This window comes from Drosophila hydei, unplaced genomic scaffold (assembly GCF_003285905.1).
Source record: "Drosophila hydei strain 15085-1641.00,03,60 unplaced genomic scaffold, DhydRS2 tig00008139-arrow-pilon, whole genome shotgun sequence".
Lineage (NCBI taxonomy): Eukaryota > Metazoa > Arthropoda > Insecta > Diptera > Drosophilidae > Drosophila > Drosophila hydei.
Genome location: NW_022045847.1, coordinates 2,173,063 through 2,193,811, shown reverse-complemented (window position 1 = coordinate 2,193,811; position 20,749 = coordinate 2,173,063). Strand labels below are relative to the sequence as shown.

The window sequence follows — 20,749 nt, the reverse complement described above, 5'->3', positions numbered from 1 at the left end:
CAAATTGATTTGTGCAAAAAATTAACATTGAGCACTTTATTTATTGTGACTTTCGTTACTGTGCACATTTAAAAGACTCGTAAATATTATGAGACATCAACAACATTTTTTATATCTATTCCCATTTTTTAAAGATAACGAATATTTATTAAGCTTCACTTTTACTTGCAATTGCTATAGATATTGAAATGTATAAATAGATAGATAATATATAATTTGTTAATATTTCACTTTTTACCACCTTCCCATGCGAAGTTTAAAAATAACTAAAGCAGTGGCATTTTATAATAATAATCTCCAAAGATATTTTTTAAGTGACGTATTATATATATTGGGGGTTAACAAGACTATAGAATGCATAGCATGTTATGAGCAGGCTTACTCGCTTTTTAATCGTATTCTCGACAGTATTTTAAGAAATATTTCCTGTACTGTTTTGACTGACGTGTGGCCCCTACAGCCCCCGTTGTGTATACCACTGATGCTGGTCTACTCGTGTACGATAAATGATCATAGTAATTATTAAGAGTCGCAAAGGTGTAAACTACGGCTTACTAAGCTTTTTCTAAGCTGCGTTTTACTTATAGAAATCAGATGCGAGTGCGTACGCATTTTCTATATCGTCAATCATGTTTGTGTACCAGTATGTAAATAATAATACATTGCAAAAAGTTGGCTTATTATGTTGAAAATGTTTAATTAATGAAAACAATTGTCCATATCAACGTCACGCAAACACAGCTACAGTTTGCGTAACATTTTTAAAAGAAAAGCTTTCTAGGTCACAGATGCCGATTCCATACAACATTTTGTCGCATTACAACAGCCGCACTCCAAAAAGGTCGATGGGGTTACGTATGTGTATATGTGTGCATGAGTGAGTCTGCATGTGCTTATGTCCAACTTCGTTTTTCATGCGGAGCTTACCTTAAAGTTATACAAATGGCTTTTGGCCCAGATTGTAAAGCAATGCTCTGCGGGTCCTAGCCAAAAAGTGACAACCGGCCAATAGACTGAAATTGCATAGATTGCAAGTATGAAGCATAAAAACCCACTGCTGGACGTATTAAGCAGCGCCAGCAATGTGTGTTCCTCGCGTCCCTGAGTCGCCATCGTCGCTTCGCATAGCTATAAATTAGAGCAGAGCGAAAAAATTTAAGCAAGCTTCTTCGCAGTCAACGGCAACTTCAGCGTCTAAGCCTGAGCCTGCGTCTGCGCACGCGCCCGCGTCTACCGTCTACTGTTGCGCCTGCGCCTGCGCCTTCGCCGTCGCCTGCGCCTGCAGCGCTACCAAGTATAAACTGGCTTTAAGCAAACGCTTGCTGAAGCTCAACCGCAAGCGCAGGTAGCTTTGTTGGCCTAGGCGCTGGCGTTTATGTTCGCGTTGGCGTTGTGCAGCTCAGTTGCTGCGACAGCCGATGTCGATTCGTTATAAAAGCCCAAAAATCAACGGCTGGCCAGTTAGTTTGCCGCCGACAGCAACTTGGGTACTTGGTTTTGGTTGAAAGAGATTTACCCGACGGATCGTAATCTAATCCAGCTGCCGAATTAAAGCTTGGCGCTCATTTATGAGCAGGTGTTGAGTTGTGAATGAGTAGCTAATTAAGCTGCAAATTTGGCAAATCAAATTAAATCAAATCAATTCAAAATATTGTTTGCCAAGAAAAATTTATATATCCATGCCCAACTGAGCGTACAATTCACGATTCCGATTTTGTAATTGTCGAATAGCAAATATTGGCTGTTCATAGACCTATATTCGAGTTGTTGTATTTCGTGAGTAATTTAAAGTGAAATATTTATAACGGTTTGAAATTACAAATTGCTAAAGAGTAGGAGAAGCTTAGCATGGTAAGTACCAGAACCTAAATAAATATAAATATCATTTGAATATAATTGGTCAATTATGTGTACACAAATATATATAAGGTAGCTAGTTATTGGAAGAGTAGATTATCTATGAGTGATAGAGATTCGGAGCATCGTATATAATGCAGAAAACTTGTATTTTCGATTAAGGTTAAGAACTTTATGATAAATTTAAAGTTGTTTAAATAAAATTAAACATTAAATTAATATAAATATAAATATAAATATAAAGACAATATTTCAAGATTTATTGTGAGCCCAAAACCTACTTGTGCTACTTAACTTTCAAACAATATTCTAAATAAATACGTGAATTCGTATATGCCAAAAATTAGCTTAAGTATATTTTTTTTTTTAAATATAAAATTTGTAAACAGAAAGATAAGAAGGCTTTTATGTCGCCTTGATGTTGACCATATTATGGCCAGCCCCGTTACACTTTCGTAACATGCTGTAAGTGCTTGTAAAATATTTTATTTGCCATTTATACATATATAATATGAGATTATTTGTTAATCTAACTCTAACTATTCATACCAGTTTATGTTGACTACCTCTAATAGCATATTTAAAAACAAATTACACACTATTGTTTGTAATACCAGCTACAACTCTTAGACGTGCAGTAAAAACACACACAACTTTGAAAGTGGCATAATAATTGTGTTGAAAATTGTATTTGCCTTTATTTTTTTTTTTTTTTGTTCAATATTAAAGGTAAGGTAATTAATTTAAGGTAGCCAGCGAATGACCTTCATAGCTGAATTCGTTTTAATTTTTGTGCTGGTTTTGTGTCCCTGTCGCAAATTGTAGAGCACGAAGTATAGCTTCCAGTCCATGAAAGAAACACCCAAGACATCTTTAAATATTTCTTTATGCCCAACTCTGGCCCTTGCCTGTGGCCCATCATACCTTGCCCCATCTTTATTAAAAGATCAAGGGATTTGGTGTATGGCCACAAATCGACGCCATCTAATTGGATACGCCCCATTGTTTAGTATCGGCTCTAGGTAAACCAGAATTGTAAGCATTTTCGATATTAATCAATGCAGACAGTCAACAACTCTTAGCAGCAACCATAAATTATTTACTTTTATATACCGACATATTTGAATTTTTCGAGTGGGGCCAACTGCTGCAACTGGCCAAAGCTAAATGTCGATTACATTAAAAGCGAGCATTGGTATTGTTTTGATTTTTGCTTGAGCTATTTGCATAGAGGGGGAATTAAGTATTCAAAAGAACTCTGAACTGGCTTAAGTGCATTTGATTTAGACAGGCCTTAAGTTCGGTGGCTGGAGGGCTTAGCAGTTCACACATATATACTTTCTCTTACTCGCCAGGCGGCTCTCACTCTCAACTGGAATCTTAAGCCAGTTACGCAATATACTCAATTATGACGATTTTATGTATATACAAACTTCATTACGGCTGACTTAGTGTGTGTGTGTGTTTGCTTATTTATGCACGAGTATAACCACAATTTGACGACTTGCCATTCACTTGCCGATTACATTCAGTTCAGTTCACTGGCTTTAGTTAAAACCAAAACCCAGAAGTCAAATATGCAAATGCTACATAAGCACATAGACTTATTATGTCTTATATACATACTTGCTCCAAAATACATTTAGACCAAGTGATTAATAAACAGATGCACTGGTTAAGTACCCGCACTCACATGTACTATAAATATTACATATTATTGGGGATTTTTTCAAATCAGTCACGTCATCTCAGGGCGTAGCGAACAATGGCATTGCTTTGGTCTTGGGTAAAAATCTCACAAAGGCGAACCGAAGATTTAAGATTTTTTTCCAAAACTGAGAGTTACATTATTTCTTATGCATTGTTTTACTGGTTTTCAATCATTGGGTATGCTGACGGCAATAATTGTGGAAGTACATATTTACTCGAAGACAAACATAAAGCTACCTATATACTTTAAAAAAGCTATGCGTACCTTTCGCATGCTGCCACATGTCTACTTATCCAAACCCAGAGCTTCAATGGGTTTATTCGATAAGAAACAGATATTGTCTGTACAGAGTTTAAAGGCGCATTCATATAACATGTTTATAAAAGCAAAAGTTAATAATAACAAATGCCCATGACCGACTGGTTAACAGCCAGAAGCCTGAAGCCAGCGCTCTGTGCTGTTAGAAAAGAGTTTTTTATTTTGGGGGCGAGTAGTGAAAATACCAATACTCTATTTATTATAGCCATTCAGAATTTCAAACTGGTTACTTTTGTGTTTCTCTAGGTTTAACGCTCTTTCCAGTCAAAACAAATGTTTTTATCGAGAAAAAGGTCATGATATACATCGAAAGTATATATAAACAAACTTGTAAAGCATAAGCCATAAGCAAGAATATATATTTCAAATTTGAAGTCGGAATTTGATGCGAGCATTGACAGATAGTCGAACATCGAGATTGAATTTTTTTTTTTTTTTTTTCAATACATTTAGGGTATATCATTAAAAAGGCGATGTTTTTCAATTTACAACACCCTATGGCAGGCTCATATGATTTACAGAAATATCAGTAGAGGCCTCCATTTTCAAGTCATGTGACATAAAAGCGATGATAGGATTCAAGATTGCACAAAACAAATATAATCTATTCACTTTATGAACGCGCTCAAAAGGCACTTTCATCGAATTCCGCTCGAGAATTCACTAACCAACCCAATTAATGCATAGCGTTAAAAACAATTCATTTCAAAATTAATTAGCTGAGCGGAACGTAGAATGCGGTTTTGACGTTTGCTGCGATTCAAAAAATGCTCATATATGTTATTAGAATTTAAATTATAAAAATTAATTAATAGTAAAACTTAAGTTAAAGAAAAATGATTTGTTTGGTAAACTTAAAACTATTTGCATGTAAGATATTCAGATAACTTGACAAAGTAAAATGCTCTACTAAAGAAATAGACAAATTACAAAAATACGTAAAGAAACCTGAAAATGAATAATTGGGTATTAATGTAAAAAGCCAAGGTATAACAAATTTGATAAGTTTGAGCGGTCTTAAGTTAGTTTTTATCGATCAGTAATAAATGGGAAATAAACTCTCCGACAGAAGTATTTGCCTGAAATCATAATTTGCTAATTTTCTGTGGCCTTATGATTTAATTTGCCCTACCTCAAAGAGAGAAAATCACACGCGATTCGTATTGAAATAATTATGGATGGAGGCAATGATGTGATTCAAATCAAATCTAGCGACCTCAAAATCTAAAAAAATAGAGCTAATTGGATGAACGCCGAAAGAAAGCAAATGACACGTTAATATTAACCAGTTTGGGTTTGGCATTAGCTTTCGGTTTCATTTACGTTGCGAGTCGTTAGTTGATGCAACTACTCAAGCAACTTGTACACTTTCAAAGTCAAGGTCTATAGCAACAACAACAGCTGCAGCACAAGCGCTCAAGTCATTGCCAGACATTACGACTAACGGCTAACGGACAACGGCTAAAAGCAAACGCCATCTGGCCATAATTTAAGCCAATTACAACTTCATCTTTCCGCAGACGGAGGCTTGTGGTTCGTACAGCCCGAACGGCGGGATGGGGGAGGCGGATGCGAATCGCGTGCGACATCTGAATGAAGTTGTAGAAATTCACATAATATTTCGCACACTCTACACACAAAGTATTGTCAGTGTACTTATGACTGTTTCGAGCATGTTGCACACACTTCGTGTTTTCCGAAGCTCATTACTTAGCTGTTAACTGTAGCTTGCCAACGGGGACAATAATAGTCTGCGCGGTCACATACCGATACCGATCACATCAATTTTCGAAATCATTGCTGCTAAGCAACAGACGGGAGAGGGCAGCCAAGAAATACCCTATAATGCGTTCGTTACACAATAGATTCGAATATGGAGCATTGAATTTTGAATATGGAGAGCTATACGAAAACTGAAGTAGGTGAGTTACATTAAAAGCTGAAGCAGAATTGACAGCATTATACTTGTTTATATTCCAAAAAGGATACATTTAACGATAGGGATGTTTTCCAATTCATATCATTTATAAGGATCATATTACTTTCAAGTCTATCTGCAGAGCAGATCAAGACTGCTCCACCCGCAACATTTGGTGTCTCTAAGACTGAAGCTGAAAAAGAGATCTTTTTATTTGCCATGCTCACAGAACAGTTTTAAAAACTGTTTGATCTCAACTTATAAAAGTTGCGTTAAGCCTATAAAAGAATACGATAAACTTGGACTGAGAATCATAGTAGAAACGTTAATTATTAAAATTAATACTAAATTATTAGATACTACGATATAGTCTAGTCTGGAACTCGAGTCAGTTTAAATGTTAAATATTTAACATTTAGTTAAATGTTAATGTGGCTTCCTAGAGAACATAAATCATAATTTGGAAAAGTGAGTAAAACACAAGATCAGTTGACTGTAGCTAACTATTAGCTGAAAGCTACACATGTGACTCAGTACAGACCCCTAAGGAGCTACCCCTTAATACATACAGCTCAAAGCTTTGGTCGTTGGCTTTTTTACATATCCGCAGACTTTTGATCGTCAAATTGTTATTGTTTTTCTCGCGTGTTTCTCGTTATTGTCGCCTTATAGTTTTTCGTTCAGTCTCTTCCGTTGTAAAGACAACGTTGCTGGCTCTGCTCTGGTTGGCATTGTCAGTGCCGTCGTTGTCGTAGGGGCCGGAACCAGGCCGGATGAGGCAATTGCGTTAAGAGCATCATAATTAGCTCGCTTTTAATTGCCGCTGAAGCATGTGTCGGTCAAAACTCAGCCATGCAGTAGATCATGGGAAAGACAATTATTATAACACAGCAAGGGATTGAATTATCTACCAATAATAGTGTACTGTGAACACGAGTGTCATTGTGAATGGATTTTTTCTGTGGCAAAAGTGAAAGTCTAAGGACAAATGCATTTTTATGGCATTTTTGGAATATCCATCTAAAGTGAATGCGACATGTTAATTACTTTAAGCGTTAATTAATCCAGCACACATACATCTTTGTGTTAAAAAAGTAATTAGGGCCAATAAATTTGTGGGATAATATTAATATTGATATTTTATGTTATAATATCTAAATATATATGTAAGTGTATATATATTACGTGCTCTTTTAAAATAATCACTTTTTATAACGCCCATCAACAAATTTGCCCAAACAAAGACTATAAATTAAAAGAAAACACGCTGCCTTTTGTAATATATATATATATTTACGATCTTGCGATTCTCTAATTCGAGTATATGGGCATTATTCAAACCGGCTTTTGGCATGTTTTTTGTACTTTAAATTTATAAATTCTTTTAATCTTTGTAGCTAACAGTAGAATGTATTAAAAAGAAATTTATATTTTTTAACAAAAACAAAAACCGCAAAAACAAGTCTTAACCTGATCAAGGCGGTAGAAAGTATTTCTAAATAAATAAACATTGCCAAAATAAAAGTTCTAAGGATATGTCAAAATGTATACAGCTCTAAATCAGAGAAGTTATTCGATTCGCCGATTCAATTGGCTTGGTATTTTCGGTAATTAAAAGTGAAGCAGGCGAATTTTCATACTGCAGGCCAGTATTAAAGTCGAAATCGTGATATGTCACTTCGAATGGCGAAAGGCATTGCACTACCTTAGATCTGAAGCTAGAATGATAGCTCCACTGTGCAAGCCGGCGACAACTTTTAAGCCCACTACGTATAATGGCTTATACTCTTTCCGACATCGGGTTTTAGAGTGCAACTTAAGTAGAAAATATATGTGTAAATTATTGCAACTCTAATAATTATGAAAAATTATGCCTAACATTAATTTAATGTCTTGCATTAAAAAACTTTGTTTATGTTACGCTCTTTCATAGCACAGACACAGTATGTGGCAGTTAGAATCATGTCACAGGCTCAATTTACATCCATCTATAATTTTGATTTGAGGTTACTGATTTTAATTTCCTTTATAACCAGTTTTCGTAAATTGGCCAAATCGGCCAAAGGCTATTAAGAATCAATTTGCTTGTAGCATCTAAATTTACGACGGCAAAGGCAACTGATGATTGCATTCGCAATTAATTAATGGAATTCTGTGGCAAATTCGAATGCCAAAATGCGACCAGTTGTGCCCAACAAGTTCATAAATTGCTAATCACCCCACTGAGTTAGGGTACTTTACTATACAATACGATATACTGAGTGCTTAAAACTCATGTGACTTTTAGCTAACTGCTCTGGTCTCTGGTCTCTGGCTGGGTCTGGTTGGTCACAAGACTTTTTCGATACGAAGCATACTCATGCGTGTGCTTGTAAGTGAATATTTTTTGTGCACTTATGCACACACACACACACACACACACTCACACACTCATTATGCTTGTGTGGGACACTCAATGTGCCACTCTACTTATTGGCATCAATTATACGAAAAGCTGTCATGTTGCATAAAATATGTGTGTGTGTTCGATTTCGATTGCAAAATGCGCAAATATTTTGTAATTATTTTTTGCAGATCTCAAAAGAAGCAAAACACTTACATAACTTATAAGCTAACATTTCGAATACCAGAGCAGCGTCCCAATCTGCACTGTAAGGTGCTGATAGTCTCGGTGCTCTGCTGTCTTTGGGACACTTTCACTTAAAATGGCAATTTCAATTAGTGCTTGTTACTTACATAGATCCATCGGAATGCTTGGCGATTTGTGAGCACAGCACGTTTACATGCCTTTCGGCGACCTCGCCTCCCAGCTGCCAACAGACTGCCAGAGAGATATTGACAGATATGCACGTCTATATATCCATTATGGCGCTCTGGCGAACAGCCGCAATACTTTTGGCTGCTCTATAAGGTTGCGACCAGTATTCCAAGCCATCAATAAATCAATCATTTTATATTGAATATCTTTATCGTCTTGTGCAGAGCTATTTTACACCTTAATGATCACCAAATTTCTTTGGCGATTCGAATGACTGCGAACTCGATTTTAATTAGAAGTCGTTAAAGTTGTAAAAATTTGCTCGCATTTACCCAATACGGGCATTAATCGTCAGTTATAGGTTGCTCCACTTCAAATGCATGTATTCCCCATAAAATATGCGATTATTTGCTGGTCTATTCACTTGGGAATGTAAGCTGTTACAGCCAATTCATTAATGAATTCACTATTAAGACTCGAGTCCATTAACTAGTTATATTATTTTTCGAATTGTTCACGATCTTTGTGTAGTTGTTGCAGCTCTAAAACTTCCTTTTGAAATGTATTTAAGCTTTCTGATTCGCAAGTTGGGATCAGTTCATTTCGACAACTGGAACTGGAACTGGCAGGGTGAGCAGCCGCCTTAAATTATTGTAATTTGTTTCGAAAACATCAATGATTAACCTTGAACAATCGCCGCTGTGTGCATTGTGCCTTGTTAATCCAGTTTAAATTAGAATTCAAAATCGTGTATTTAGCCGTTTTTGTGTTTGCTTTTTTAATTTTTATAAGCTTGATGCTGGAGATTGTGGGGGTACATGGACGTCAGAGCGCTGCCTTGTTGGTTTTAATTGAGCTACGAGGCTTGACCCAACTAGGAAGCCGACCAGCCAGAGCCTGCTGCTCTAGTCAAGACTCATGGCAGCTTTGACTGTGCAACTATTGCCGTCCGATCGCATTGTCTGGGCCATTGTTCTGCCTGGCATGCAATTAAAATATACTATATGTTGGTGTTGGTTTTTGTCGCGGAACCCACGGCGACGGATTGGTCGCTAATATCTGCGCATTTGCATGCAGCTGGCATTTAAACAAAGGTCTGACACTAGATTTGGAGTCGTGGTTTGCTCCAACTGCTGTGGCGCTCTTGCTAGATAAATGAGTCCGTGTCTAAGCTCGAGGTTAGAGAGCTACAAAAAAATACATTGTGCTCAGTTTGCTTACATAAGAAACCTGCAAATTGGTCAAATGAGCATTTATTATAATAAAACAATAAACAGACTTTTCACGCCAGCACAGTTCACAGTGCATAACTAACTAGGCAAATATTCCCTACAAATTGTTGGCCTGTGCCTGGTATATAGAGCTATTAAAATGTCGCAATCGAAATGAATAATTCATGGATAGAATACATACCAAAAAAGCGACGAAACCAGTTCTGACCATATCAGCAGGAGTCTGTAACAAGATGCAGAGATCGATTTTCAATTGCTGCAGTCAACTTTTTCCTAGCTTCACAAATGCTAAGCAAACATGCAAATACGTAACTCTGCTGCCAGTCAAGCTGAATTGGTTTCACAATGTTCTGCTGGTCTTGCTCCAAATTCACCAATGCCTAAGATAAATTATAATTCAGTGTTTTACTAATTTATGAGACATAACATTTTCATTTTCAATCTCATTACAATTAAAATGTTTCGACCTGGAATAGCTGTGTGCTCGATATCAATAATGTTGAACCACACAAATCTAGTTCACAATAAAATGTGCACTGTTTGCATAACTTTGCCTCGGTTAAAGGTTTCCAGTTTCTGTTTATATTTCATTGCAATGGTTAAATACTTGATTTCAGGGGCGCTTGCAGCGAAATATTCTTCTACTTGGCCTTTTGGGGCTTGTCTATGAGGCAGCCGGGCTAAAAGTGTCCACTGGCTATCACATCGTTCACAACGATCAACTACAGGGCCATGGCGGAAGCCACCATGGATTCGCGTATCTGCAAGGCTCAGCAAATCAGCATTTTATAGGGTAAGATCCTTGTCCTTCTTACACTTGCTATGACTCTTGAACTCTTTGATTTTTCCTAGCAATGCCCTGCCCCCAGTACTGGTAGATACTTCACCCGCACTACAAAACCCCTTTCTAGCAGTTTCCAATGCTCCACGAGCTCCTCCGATGCCGGCGCGAGTCACATGTGCGAGTCCTCCAGCTGCATGTGAGAAGACGGCCTACCGCACGATGGATGGCTCATGCAATAACTTGCAACGACCAGGACTTGGCGTTCCCAATACAAAGTAAGAAGCAATGTAGCCCTTACAGCACATTTGATGTATATATGTAACTATTCTAGGTACGGGCGCCTTCTATCGCCGAAGTACGCCGATGGCATATCAGCACCTACTCGTTCTGTTACTGGCGATGAGCTACCCAGTGCACGTCTAGTATCTCTGGTGGCATTTGGCGAACAGGATGTGCCCGATCCTCAGTTTACGCTCCACAATATGCAGTGGGGCCAGATAATTACGCACGACATGAGCATGCAAGCTGGCGGAACCCAATCGAGTATGAGAGCCGTCCAGATATGCTAAGTTGATTATTAACCATATTCAGTTCTATAGGGAAACATCCGACTCGTTGTTGCACCGATGATGGACGTTTGGTTGGCTTAGACGTTGCTCATAAGACCTGTTTTGCTATAATTGTGCCGCCGCATGATCCGGCTTATTCCCAAGTGGGTACGGAGTGTCTAAACTTCGTTCGCACGCTGACAGATCGCGATTCCAACTGTCAATACACTGGTGGCCCAGCTGAACAGCTGACAGTAGTTACTGCCTACATGGACCTGTCGCTGGTTTACGGCAACTCCATCCAACAGAACAGCGACATCCGCGAATTCCAAGGCGGTCGAATGATTGTCGAGGAACGCAATGGCGCCAAATGGCTACCTTTGTCTCGTAACGTCACAGGTGACTGCGATGCGGTTGATGCCAGTGAGGTCTGCTACAGAGCGGGCGACGTGCGTGTCAATCAGAACCCGGGCCTGGCTATTCTACAAACTGTGCTACTTCGCGAGCATAACCGTATTGCTGATGCTCTTGCAGCCCTGAATCCACACTTCGACGATCGCACGCTGTTCCAGGAGGCTCGTAAAATAAACATTGCCCAATACCAACATATTAGCTTCTACGAATGGCTTCCCATCTTCCTGGGTGGCGAAAATATGTTAAAGAACCGCATTATTTACAAGGCACCTGGCGGAAGCTACGTAAATGACTACGATGCCAACATCGATCCCAGCGTCTTAAACGAACATGCCACAGCTGCTTTCAGATATTTCCATTCCCAAATCGAGGGCAGATTGGAGTAAGCACAATAGAATAGATGTCCCTCCCTAAAGAGTTGATTGGTTGAGAGCATTCTCTATGTATTATAATTGTTTCTATTTGTAGTCTTCTGTCCGAGCTACGAGCAGTGCTTGGCTCCTTGACTCTGAGTGATTGGTTTAATCGTCCTGGCATTCTCGAAGTCGGCGACAACTTCGACTCCCTAACCAGGGGTCATGCGACGCAGCCAGAAGAGCTGACGGATATCCATTTCGACAAACAGGTGCTTATAGACATATGCACTACTGTTATATTGAAAATACGATTCGTTAATATGTTCTCCTTATGTTTTAGATTAAGCATTTCCTATTTAGACGCAATAGGCCCTTTGGTACCGATTTGCGTTCATTGGATATTCAGCGGAATCGCGATCACGGACTTGCATCTTATAATGATATGAGAGAGTTTTGTGGGCTAAAACGTGCTGGCTCATGGGAAGACTTTGGCGATCTGATCAGTCCACAAATAATCGCTACGCTCAAGTCGCTCTATGATAGTCACGAGGATGTGGATTTGACAGTTGGGGCTTCTTTAGAAGCACATGTCGCCGGTGCATTGGCCGGTCCCACGTTCCTTTGCATCCTAACAGAACAATTCTATAGAACTCGTGTAGGCGATCGTTTCTTCTACGAAAATGGCGACAAGCTTACTGGCTTTACTCCAGGTATTAAAGTAGCTCGCATTGCCAATATTTTTATTAACGGTTCCTTTCTTATTACCAGATCAATTGGCAGAGCTACGTAAGGCAAGCATGGCACGTTTGCTTTGCGACAATGGCAACAATATTGCTTCGATGCAACCTGCAGCATTTAAAACGATTTCTGGATCGTGAGTATAATAAAAGTAAAGTGTATCACAAATGATTCTTAATGATCACTTTGCCAGGAACCCTGTTGTGCCATGCTCAAATATCCCGCAAGTTGACATCACGAAATGGATCGACCAAAATGTACATCCCTCCTCAGATCATTCAATTCTATTCGGAAGGAAATGATACTCTTTATACACACGATCTATCATTAACTAGCTCAAAATATAATAACATATAGTGTAATCAGGTTAAAACCTATGAAATCAACAAGCTCCATGTATTATATTTCCTTTTTATGTATATAAATAAATCATGCCAATGAATAAAAATGTTTCAATTTGTATAAATCAAAAGATTTTAAATGGTTTTACTGAATTAGATTTCTTTATCCTGAACGTAGGGGCCTGAAAATGTGTATAGTCGACGTCGTTCTGGGCTATTATCTTTGGTCAGTTTCACTGTTTCTACATTTCAATACATAAATAAATATGTTATAAACAAATCAAATTTATTTACCGACATATTTCTCAATGCATATTTATGTGATGTGTAAAAGATAAACATATTTACATTTCTTTTGTTGAAATTTTGAGTGTTCTTTCCATTTTGCTTGTGGCTTTGTGTGTGCTTTTGAGTTAAAAAGTTTTCTGTTTTAATAATTGAATTAAACAAATTCAAAAATTTCCTATAAAGCCCATACAAAAAAGGGGAAAATGAAATCAGCGAACGATGTTTGTGGTCGACTCCAAGAAAATGTGAATGAATAATTGTAAACTACTACAAATGCTGCTGTCATTCCGACTTTGAGATACCCTAAAGTAAGCAAGATTACTTTATTCAGCGCCGACACTTTGTCTTAAGTCTTAACAGCTTTAATGACTCCACACACTTGCACCCAAGTCTACACGTTTTATTTAATTTAGGAGAGCATTAGAGAGAGTATCAAAAATCGAAAATATTCATAATATGTGCATTCTTACTCTTAGTTTTGTGTATACCCTATATTTGCATAAAAGACGGATGAACATGTCCAGATCGATTGAACTTGTCGTTCTGACCAAGAGTTATCACGTTTTCAATGAGCTCAGGGTACAACAAGTTAGAAAGTACTAGTCGGCTGTGCCCGACTATAAGCCAACCAATCTGCGTTTTTACTATATAGCTGCTAGCTATGCATAGAAACACTCAACTCACGGAGATACACTATATATATATATATATATATATATATTTATATATATTATATGTATGTAATGTTCCAGGAATAAAACCGCTAATTGTAAATTTAAACTAAATGCTACTTTAGTTTAGAGATTCAAGCATAATTGTGATTCCTTCAATAGAGAGGAATGCACTGATTTGAATGTATGTGCTTATATGTATATGTATATGTAAATGCGTATGCTTGTCGCTGCTGACACCTGCTGTTGCCAGTTGATCAAGCGTTTTAATAACATCTGTGTTAGTTTAGTGTTTAGTTAGTTATTGAGTATTTGTGAGTTTAGTAAAGATGCAAACATTTTTAAAAATTGGCTTTTATCGCAATATAACAAAATTCAAAAATCCGGATAAACGAAAAGTCAGACGCACAAGTCTAGATCGACTCATCTTGTCTTCCCAATCAACCATATATATACGCATTATATATAGGTACCAGCATAGCCTAAATCGCCCATTTTTAATGACATATCAGTGCTCCTCAGGGTTTAGTGTATTTTCTAGTCGGGCAATCCGGACTAGAGAGCCTCTACTTCTTTTTATTTGATTTTATCGTATGAATATATTTGCAATGGATTTCGTGGGGTGCTAATAGCTAAGATAATTGAACCTTTTCTGCTCCGTTCTTCAACTTCGTTATTCTCTAAGGACTGATTATCGCTCATTGATTGCTGTTGTTGAATGCTCTCTTCGTTCATATCTGGGTTGGATACTTCCACACTATTTTCGCTCGAACTGCCTACATCAGCCAGCTGATTGCTTGATTCACCTTCATCAAACATAGTTTCAGTCAGGTAGAGCAATGATGCATTAAGATCGTTTTCAGCTACAGTGTCGTCATCGTTTTGATTGTCATATGAATTCAAATCATTTTGGGCAGAGTCGTTCAGCATTTCTGTCTCAGGCTGCATTAGCGGAGGTCGCCGGTGTTCCCAATGATGTCCAGGATGATGATGTCCAGGATGATGATGTCCAGGCTGATGATGTCCAGGATGATGATGTCCAGGATGATGATGTCCATGGTCACCAGGGTGATGATGTCCAGGATGACCAGGATGATGATGTCCATGATGATGGTCTCCAGGTTGACCAGGATGGTGATGTTCTGGATGTCCTGGGTGATGATGTCCAGGATGACCAGGGGGATGATAACCAGGATAACCTGGATAACCTGGATACCCCGGTTGACCCGGATAGCCTGGGTATCCAGGAAATCCTGGAGCCCCATTATGACCACCTTTATGGTCTGAATGATGATGTCCCTTATGGGGAGGTGGAATAGGAAAAGGTATTATTATAGGAGGTGGATGTGGATAAATTGGCGGAGGTGCCGGCCACTTCTTGCCACCTGGATAACCTGGAGGTCCTATTGGACCCTGAGGTCCCGGCAACCCTGGAGGACCAAAGTGTCCTTTGTCTCCCTTTAATCCTGGGTCTCCTTTCTGTCCGGGATAACCTGGTTTTCCCTTTGAGCCTGCAGAAAAATAGAATAAAATAAAAATAATGTAAAATACACACTTTTATACAGTGCTCACCTGAAGGACCTGGTGGACCCGGTAGACCCGGTGGTCCTGGAGGACCCGGCGGACAGAAACATTGCTGAGGCGGATGTGGGTGCGGATGCGGATAATATGGTGACGGTATTTTGTATACCACATTTGGTGCCGGGGCTGGCGCTGGAACCGGAGCCGAAAATGTGGGGACAAATCTTCCCGTTTCTTTATCAGTCTCCTTCGCGAGTACCGTACCAACATTGTTGGCAATGAATATCCCTGCGGCAAGAGTCATATTATTTTACCTCAATGAATAAAGTCGATTATTGTTGCTTACCACAGCAGATGCAGATTGAAGTGATCAGTTTCATGGCTAAGAGACAAATGCTGTCTTTCGCCGATGAATCGATCGCTTTTATATTAAGCGCAAGAATGTGCCAGGCAAATTCATATTTCAAAGACTTACTTTCAATAATCCAGATTCTATGGGACCGTTATTCATCACATCAAGTGAGAAATCTATCTGTTATTGGGTTTCTTTATTTTTCAACAATAATTTAAATATAAAACTCATTGACTTTCTATGATAAAAATTTTGGCACCTATCGCGTTAGATCTGCTTCTTTCGTCACGCCATTACGACTGATAGTAAAACGTTAAAGCATTCCGCAAAGGTGTCGCGCGTCAGAATATCATTAGCCCACATACAGATTGATGTGTCAAAAGAATTCAAACGTTAAAGAAGCCGCAAGGTCAGAGCGAAAGTTAAAGGCTTTTCAGTCTTTGTGGCTCATATTACGCCATAGTCAACACTTGAGTTCATCAGTGGACACTTGCATACCTCTCAGTTGTTAATTGATTAATAAGATCTCTAAGACTAATGAAACATGGTCACTTTTTCAGTATGAATTGCTTATTAATTCATACTTTCCTATTTGAATCTCTACACTTAAAGCATCTTCCACTTGTTATTAGCATGCATTAGCATCGACGTCTATAATCAAATTGGGGCAGGCACACCTAAATATTCTACAGCTGGAGCTAAATTGCTCATTTACACGCTCAGATTGCTGCGCTTATCCAGACGTACAGATGCCGTAGACAATATACGCGTTTTCTGGCACCAATCACTAATCGTTTTCTCCACAAAGTAGTTATCATTTAGCAAAATAGTTTATTGCTTTTGTGCTGGGACTCAGTTTGCTGTCCATCCGCCCATCTGTCCGCATGAACTCAAATCATTTCATCACTGTTAGGGACTTGAACTTTGATTAATTCTATGAAAATACACTGTAATTTCGACACTGTGAGAGTCTTAGCCCCAGCATTTGACTGTTGATAGAGCGTAGACCAAAAAATATGTATCCATTCAGTTCAAAAACAGGACATTTTTAATCTCTTGATCTATTGTTATACCCTGATCCCATTGAAAATGGGAAATCAGAGTATAATGGTTTTGTGCAAATGTATGTAACAGGCAGAAGGAGGCGTGGCAGACCCCATAAAGTATATATATTCTTGATCAGGACGACAAGCCGAGTCGATTGAGAACTGTCCGTCTGTCTGTCTGTCCGTCTGTCCGTCTGTCCGTATGTGTGAACGCGTGGATCTCAGCATCTATAAGAGCTAGAGACTTGAAATTTTTTTGTAGGTCCGTGTATAGCACGCGCAGGTCAAGTTTGTTTCAAATATTCGATAACTATTCGCATTCAATTGTTATCGAATAAAAACATGATTGAAATGCAGTAAATAAATTATATCTCGAACGTCTTAAGAGCTAGAGCCTCCAAATTTTGTATTTAGTCTTATGTATATTTTATGCAATTTTGATTTTTGTTGGATTTTGGATACCGGCTCCAAATTCCCCCAAATTCTTAGAATTTAAGTTTAGTTGGAACTAGGGCCATTACGTCAAGGCGTTTGCATCTCAACCAAGCCAATAGGATATGTAGATCAAATGCTGAAAATTGCATTAAAATCCATTAAGTAAAACAGAAGTTATTAAACAAAACGTTTGGCCAATTTGCAAAAGCACATGTCAGCAGCGCCACGCGCACGCATTTTTCCTATTCTTTTCTATTCCAAGAATTGAAATTGCGATTGAATTGTGCTGAATTATTAGCTGCTACTTATGTTCAAATTTGCAACAGCTCACGCAAAGAGGGAAGTGGCTGCGTTGGTAGAGGCGCCGCTTGTATGTTTTTTATTGTTTTATTTTTTTTAGTTATGAAGTGGCGGTGTTGGTAGAGTTTGTGCACGTTGCACAAATAATCCGGGTTCGAAACCTGGTCTCGCAATGTCGATTTTTGTTTTCTTTTTTTTTTAATACTCGATACAAACTACGGAAAATATTAAAACTCAAAGGACTGGGATCAGGGTATCTCCTAGTCGGGCACCACGTTAGAGCTTTCTTACTTGTTTTTTAATTGCAGATTAGGTTTTTATACTGGCTCACAATGTGAAATTCTGGGCTTGTTATATGTAAGTCTATTTCTGCGAATAATAAAACGTTTAGGTTTTGTTTTTTTTTTTAATTAGGCCGTTGCTTTAACGCTCTTAATAATTTGATTCTTCAATAGACTTGATATCAGAAACATATACCAGGTGAAAATATTGGTATGCCCATTGGAGCCGGCGCTAAACGATGTGAGTCTGTGTATTGAAGAGCGATATATGATTAAATTTTTTTTTTGCAGCAGAACTAATAGTTTTGTACGAATATATATACGCGAATAGCATAAGCAACGAGTCGATCAGAATGTATTAACCGAAATAAAATGTATAATTTCTGAGTCAACCTATTTACACAATCTCTATTAGAGCGCAGATCCTCGCTAACAACTCGTTGTCAATAGAAGAAAACAATACTTTTTTTAATTAAAAATCATTTATTATAAAATTGAAACCATTTAAGTGCTTTTGATTATCTATCAGGTGGTTATTTAACAAAGTAATATTTCTACATTTCTCTCCAAAGTGACTTGCTGCTTATTAGTTAACCAGTTGGGGAGTGAGGTCTTGCCATTTGGTAAGGTCCAGCTGTGGAATATCATTGCAGCTTAGCAAAATATTGCTGAAAATGTATAAAAAACCAAGTTAATAATATTAACATTTAATGGGCTTATGCACAGTGTTACTTACCGAGTGTTAGGGAAAATGAAAACATTCGGCTGGATATAATGTAGGCCTTGAACATTATTGCAGAACAATGATGCTAAGCTGATTTTCCGTATCTCCGACAGTTGGCCTTTACGAGAAGTTAATAACGTTAAAGAAGTGTAATAATATTGAAATACTTTAGTTGAAACTCACTGCGTGAAAAGCCACTTAGATGATTTTCCCGTTCAAAGAAAAAGCGATCACCTCGACGTGTATTTAGGAACTGCTTTCCAACAACACAGAGCAATGTGGGTCCAAATAATGAGCCAGGAACATGAAACTCAAGAGTGCCACCCACACTAAGCTCGACATCAGCTGGGGAGGCATACAGCTTACGCAGTAAATTAATTTTCTGCGAAATGATTTCTTAAGCTCGTGATTGACATTAAATTTATATGTTATATGTGTCCCACCTCGCTGGGTATTTCGCTGGCAAATTCCGACCAGTCACTGGCTCGCCGCAGACCACAAAACTCACGAACATCGTTGTAAGAAGGCAGTCCGAAATCGCGAGCACGTTGGATGTCCAACGACTTGAGATCGGATCCGAACTCCTCAAACTCTTTCCGGTTGAAGTAGTGTTTGATCTCACGATCGATATTAGAGTCTGCTCGCTTCTGTAGTTGCGTGGCCATTCCACGAACCAAATCAGCAAAATTGTAGTTCGAGGACAATAAACGAATCGTCTCAGGGCGCTCAAAGAAGTCGCTGAGACGTAGAGTCTGATTTGCATAGCGATTAGATGAAACCATTCTGTAAATGAGTAGAAAGTTAATTCTTGTTTCTTTAACACCCAAGATATTATAGCTTACGAGAACCATCCCGCAACCTGAGTGTGCGAGTAGCGGAAGGCAGCAGCAGAAAACTCAGCGTAGGGATTGGGATTAACGCCCTCGTCATAGTCATTCACATAGTCCGTTGAGCCTTCTGAATAGGGATACGTAAGGCCATTCAGATGCGTGTAGGCGCTGCCTAGAACAGCCACTAGGTAGTCATAATATGTGATCTTCTGATACTGCGCAATATTAATCTTGCGAGCTTCCTGGTATAAGCGCTCATCGTTGTAATGGGGATTCAATAGGCCCAGTTGCTCTGCCAGTCGATTATGCTCGCGCAGCATAATTGTGTGAAGTACGGCAATTGTCGGTGTGAAACGATTGCGTAAGTCTGGCATGCTGTAGCACTCACTGTTAATGCCACATTCACCTTCATGATTCTGCGTCACGGGCATCCACTGCTGGCCATTGGCATACGAAGTGCGGAGCTGTCCGCCCTTGAAAAGACGTACTCGTTGATTTTGTGCCGGCGAATTGCCATACAGTGAAGAGAGATCCAAATAGGCCGTAACCACAGACAGCTTCTCACTATAAGGTAGACCGCTCTTTGGGCAAATGCCATCCGCGTCAGATAAAGCGCGTGCAAAGCTAAGGCAAGACCTCCCTGTATTATAGGCGATGGGTCCACCTGCTGCTAGAGTTATGGGTTGGCACTGGGGGTGACGCGGTTCGGCGCAACAATCTCTGGGTGCTCCCTGGGTGGTCAACTGGCTAATGTCGTGGGCGACGAACTGGCCAAACTGCATGGACGCCACCGTGCGGAACTTGTCCATAACTGTTTTCTCACCGAACATTGACAGCGAAAGGAGACGTGCGTTGGGCACAGTTTGTCCATGCTGCACGTATGTAGGGCGCAAAAGTCGCTTATATCTGGAGGTGGCGATTCCAAACTCGGGATACAGCAAATTATTACAGGCGCCGTCAATACTGCGATAATGCAAATTCCTCGTATCATTTAAACAGTTCAGCGGTGGTATGCCGCACTTAATGGGCTGCTTCATTCGCTTTTCATTTTCAGTCGTGCTTATCCAACTGCTGAGTCCTGAGCTGATGCTGTTCTTAGGTAAAATGCTTTTGAGTAAGTCGTCCAGGTGATGCTCTGCGCCTTCGCCAGTTGGCACATCAAACGAGTCGCTGCTTCGCTTGTGTCTACCAGTGTATTCCAACTCTGACGAGTCCAACTGATGGAATGGGCAACCAAATGGTTGATCCTTCGCCCTTGAGGCGCTGATCACCAACAAGAGTAGCCCAACAACCGCAATAAACACTCTCATTGTTATCGAACTGAAT

At 39.1% G+C, this 20,749-nt stretch overlaps 2 protein-coding genes across 2 annotated transcripts; one reads left to right on the top strand and one right to left on the bottom strand.

The window, feature by feature from the left end:
• Positions 1 to 1,476: 1,476 nt before the first annotated feature.
• LOC111602434 (peroxidase) lies at positions 1,477 to 13,065 on the top strand. Its single transcript, XM_023319487.2, has 9 exons — positions 1,477 to 1,851; positions 10,412 to 10,587; positions 10,647 to 10,853; positions 10,910 to 11,121; positions 11,178 to 11,922; positions 12,009 to 12,165; positions 12,237 to 12,606; positions 12,665 to 12,770; positions 12,828 to 13,065. Exons 1-9 carry the CDS (start codon positions 1,849 to 1,851, stop codon positions 12,934 to 12,936), a joined length of 2,085 nt encoding a protein of 694 aa, XP_023175255.2. The 5' UTR covers positions 1,477 to 1,848; the 3' UTR covers positions 12,937 to 13,065.
• Positions 13,066 to 18,385: 5,320 nt separating this feature from the next.
• LOC111602468 (peroxidase) lies at positions 18,386 to 20,749 on the bottom strand. Its single transcript, XM_023319533.2, has 5 exons — positions 19,436 to 20,749; positions 19,037 to 19,376; positions 18,777 to 18,975; positions 18,606 to 18,711; positions 18,386 to 18,537 (listed from the first exon to the last, which is right to left on the bottom strand). The coding sequence occupies exons 1-5, from the start codon at positions 20,731 to 20,733 to the stop codon at positions 18,456 to 18,458; spliced, it is 2,025 nt and encodes a 674-aa protein (XP_023175301.1). The 5' UTR covers positions 20,734 to 20,749; the 3' UTR covers positions 18,386 to 18,455.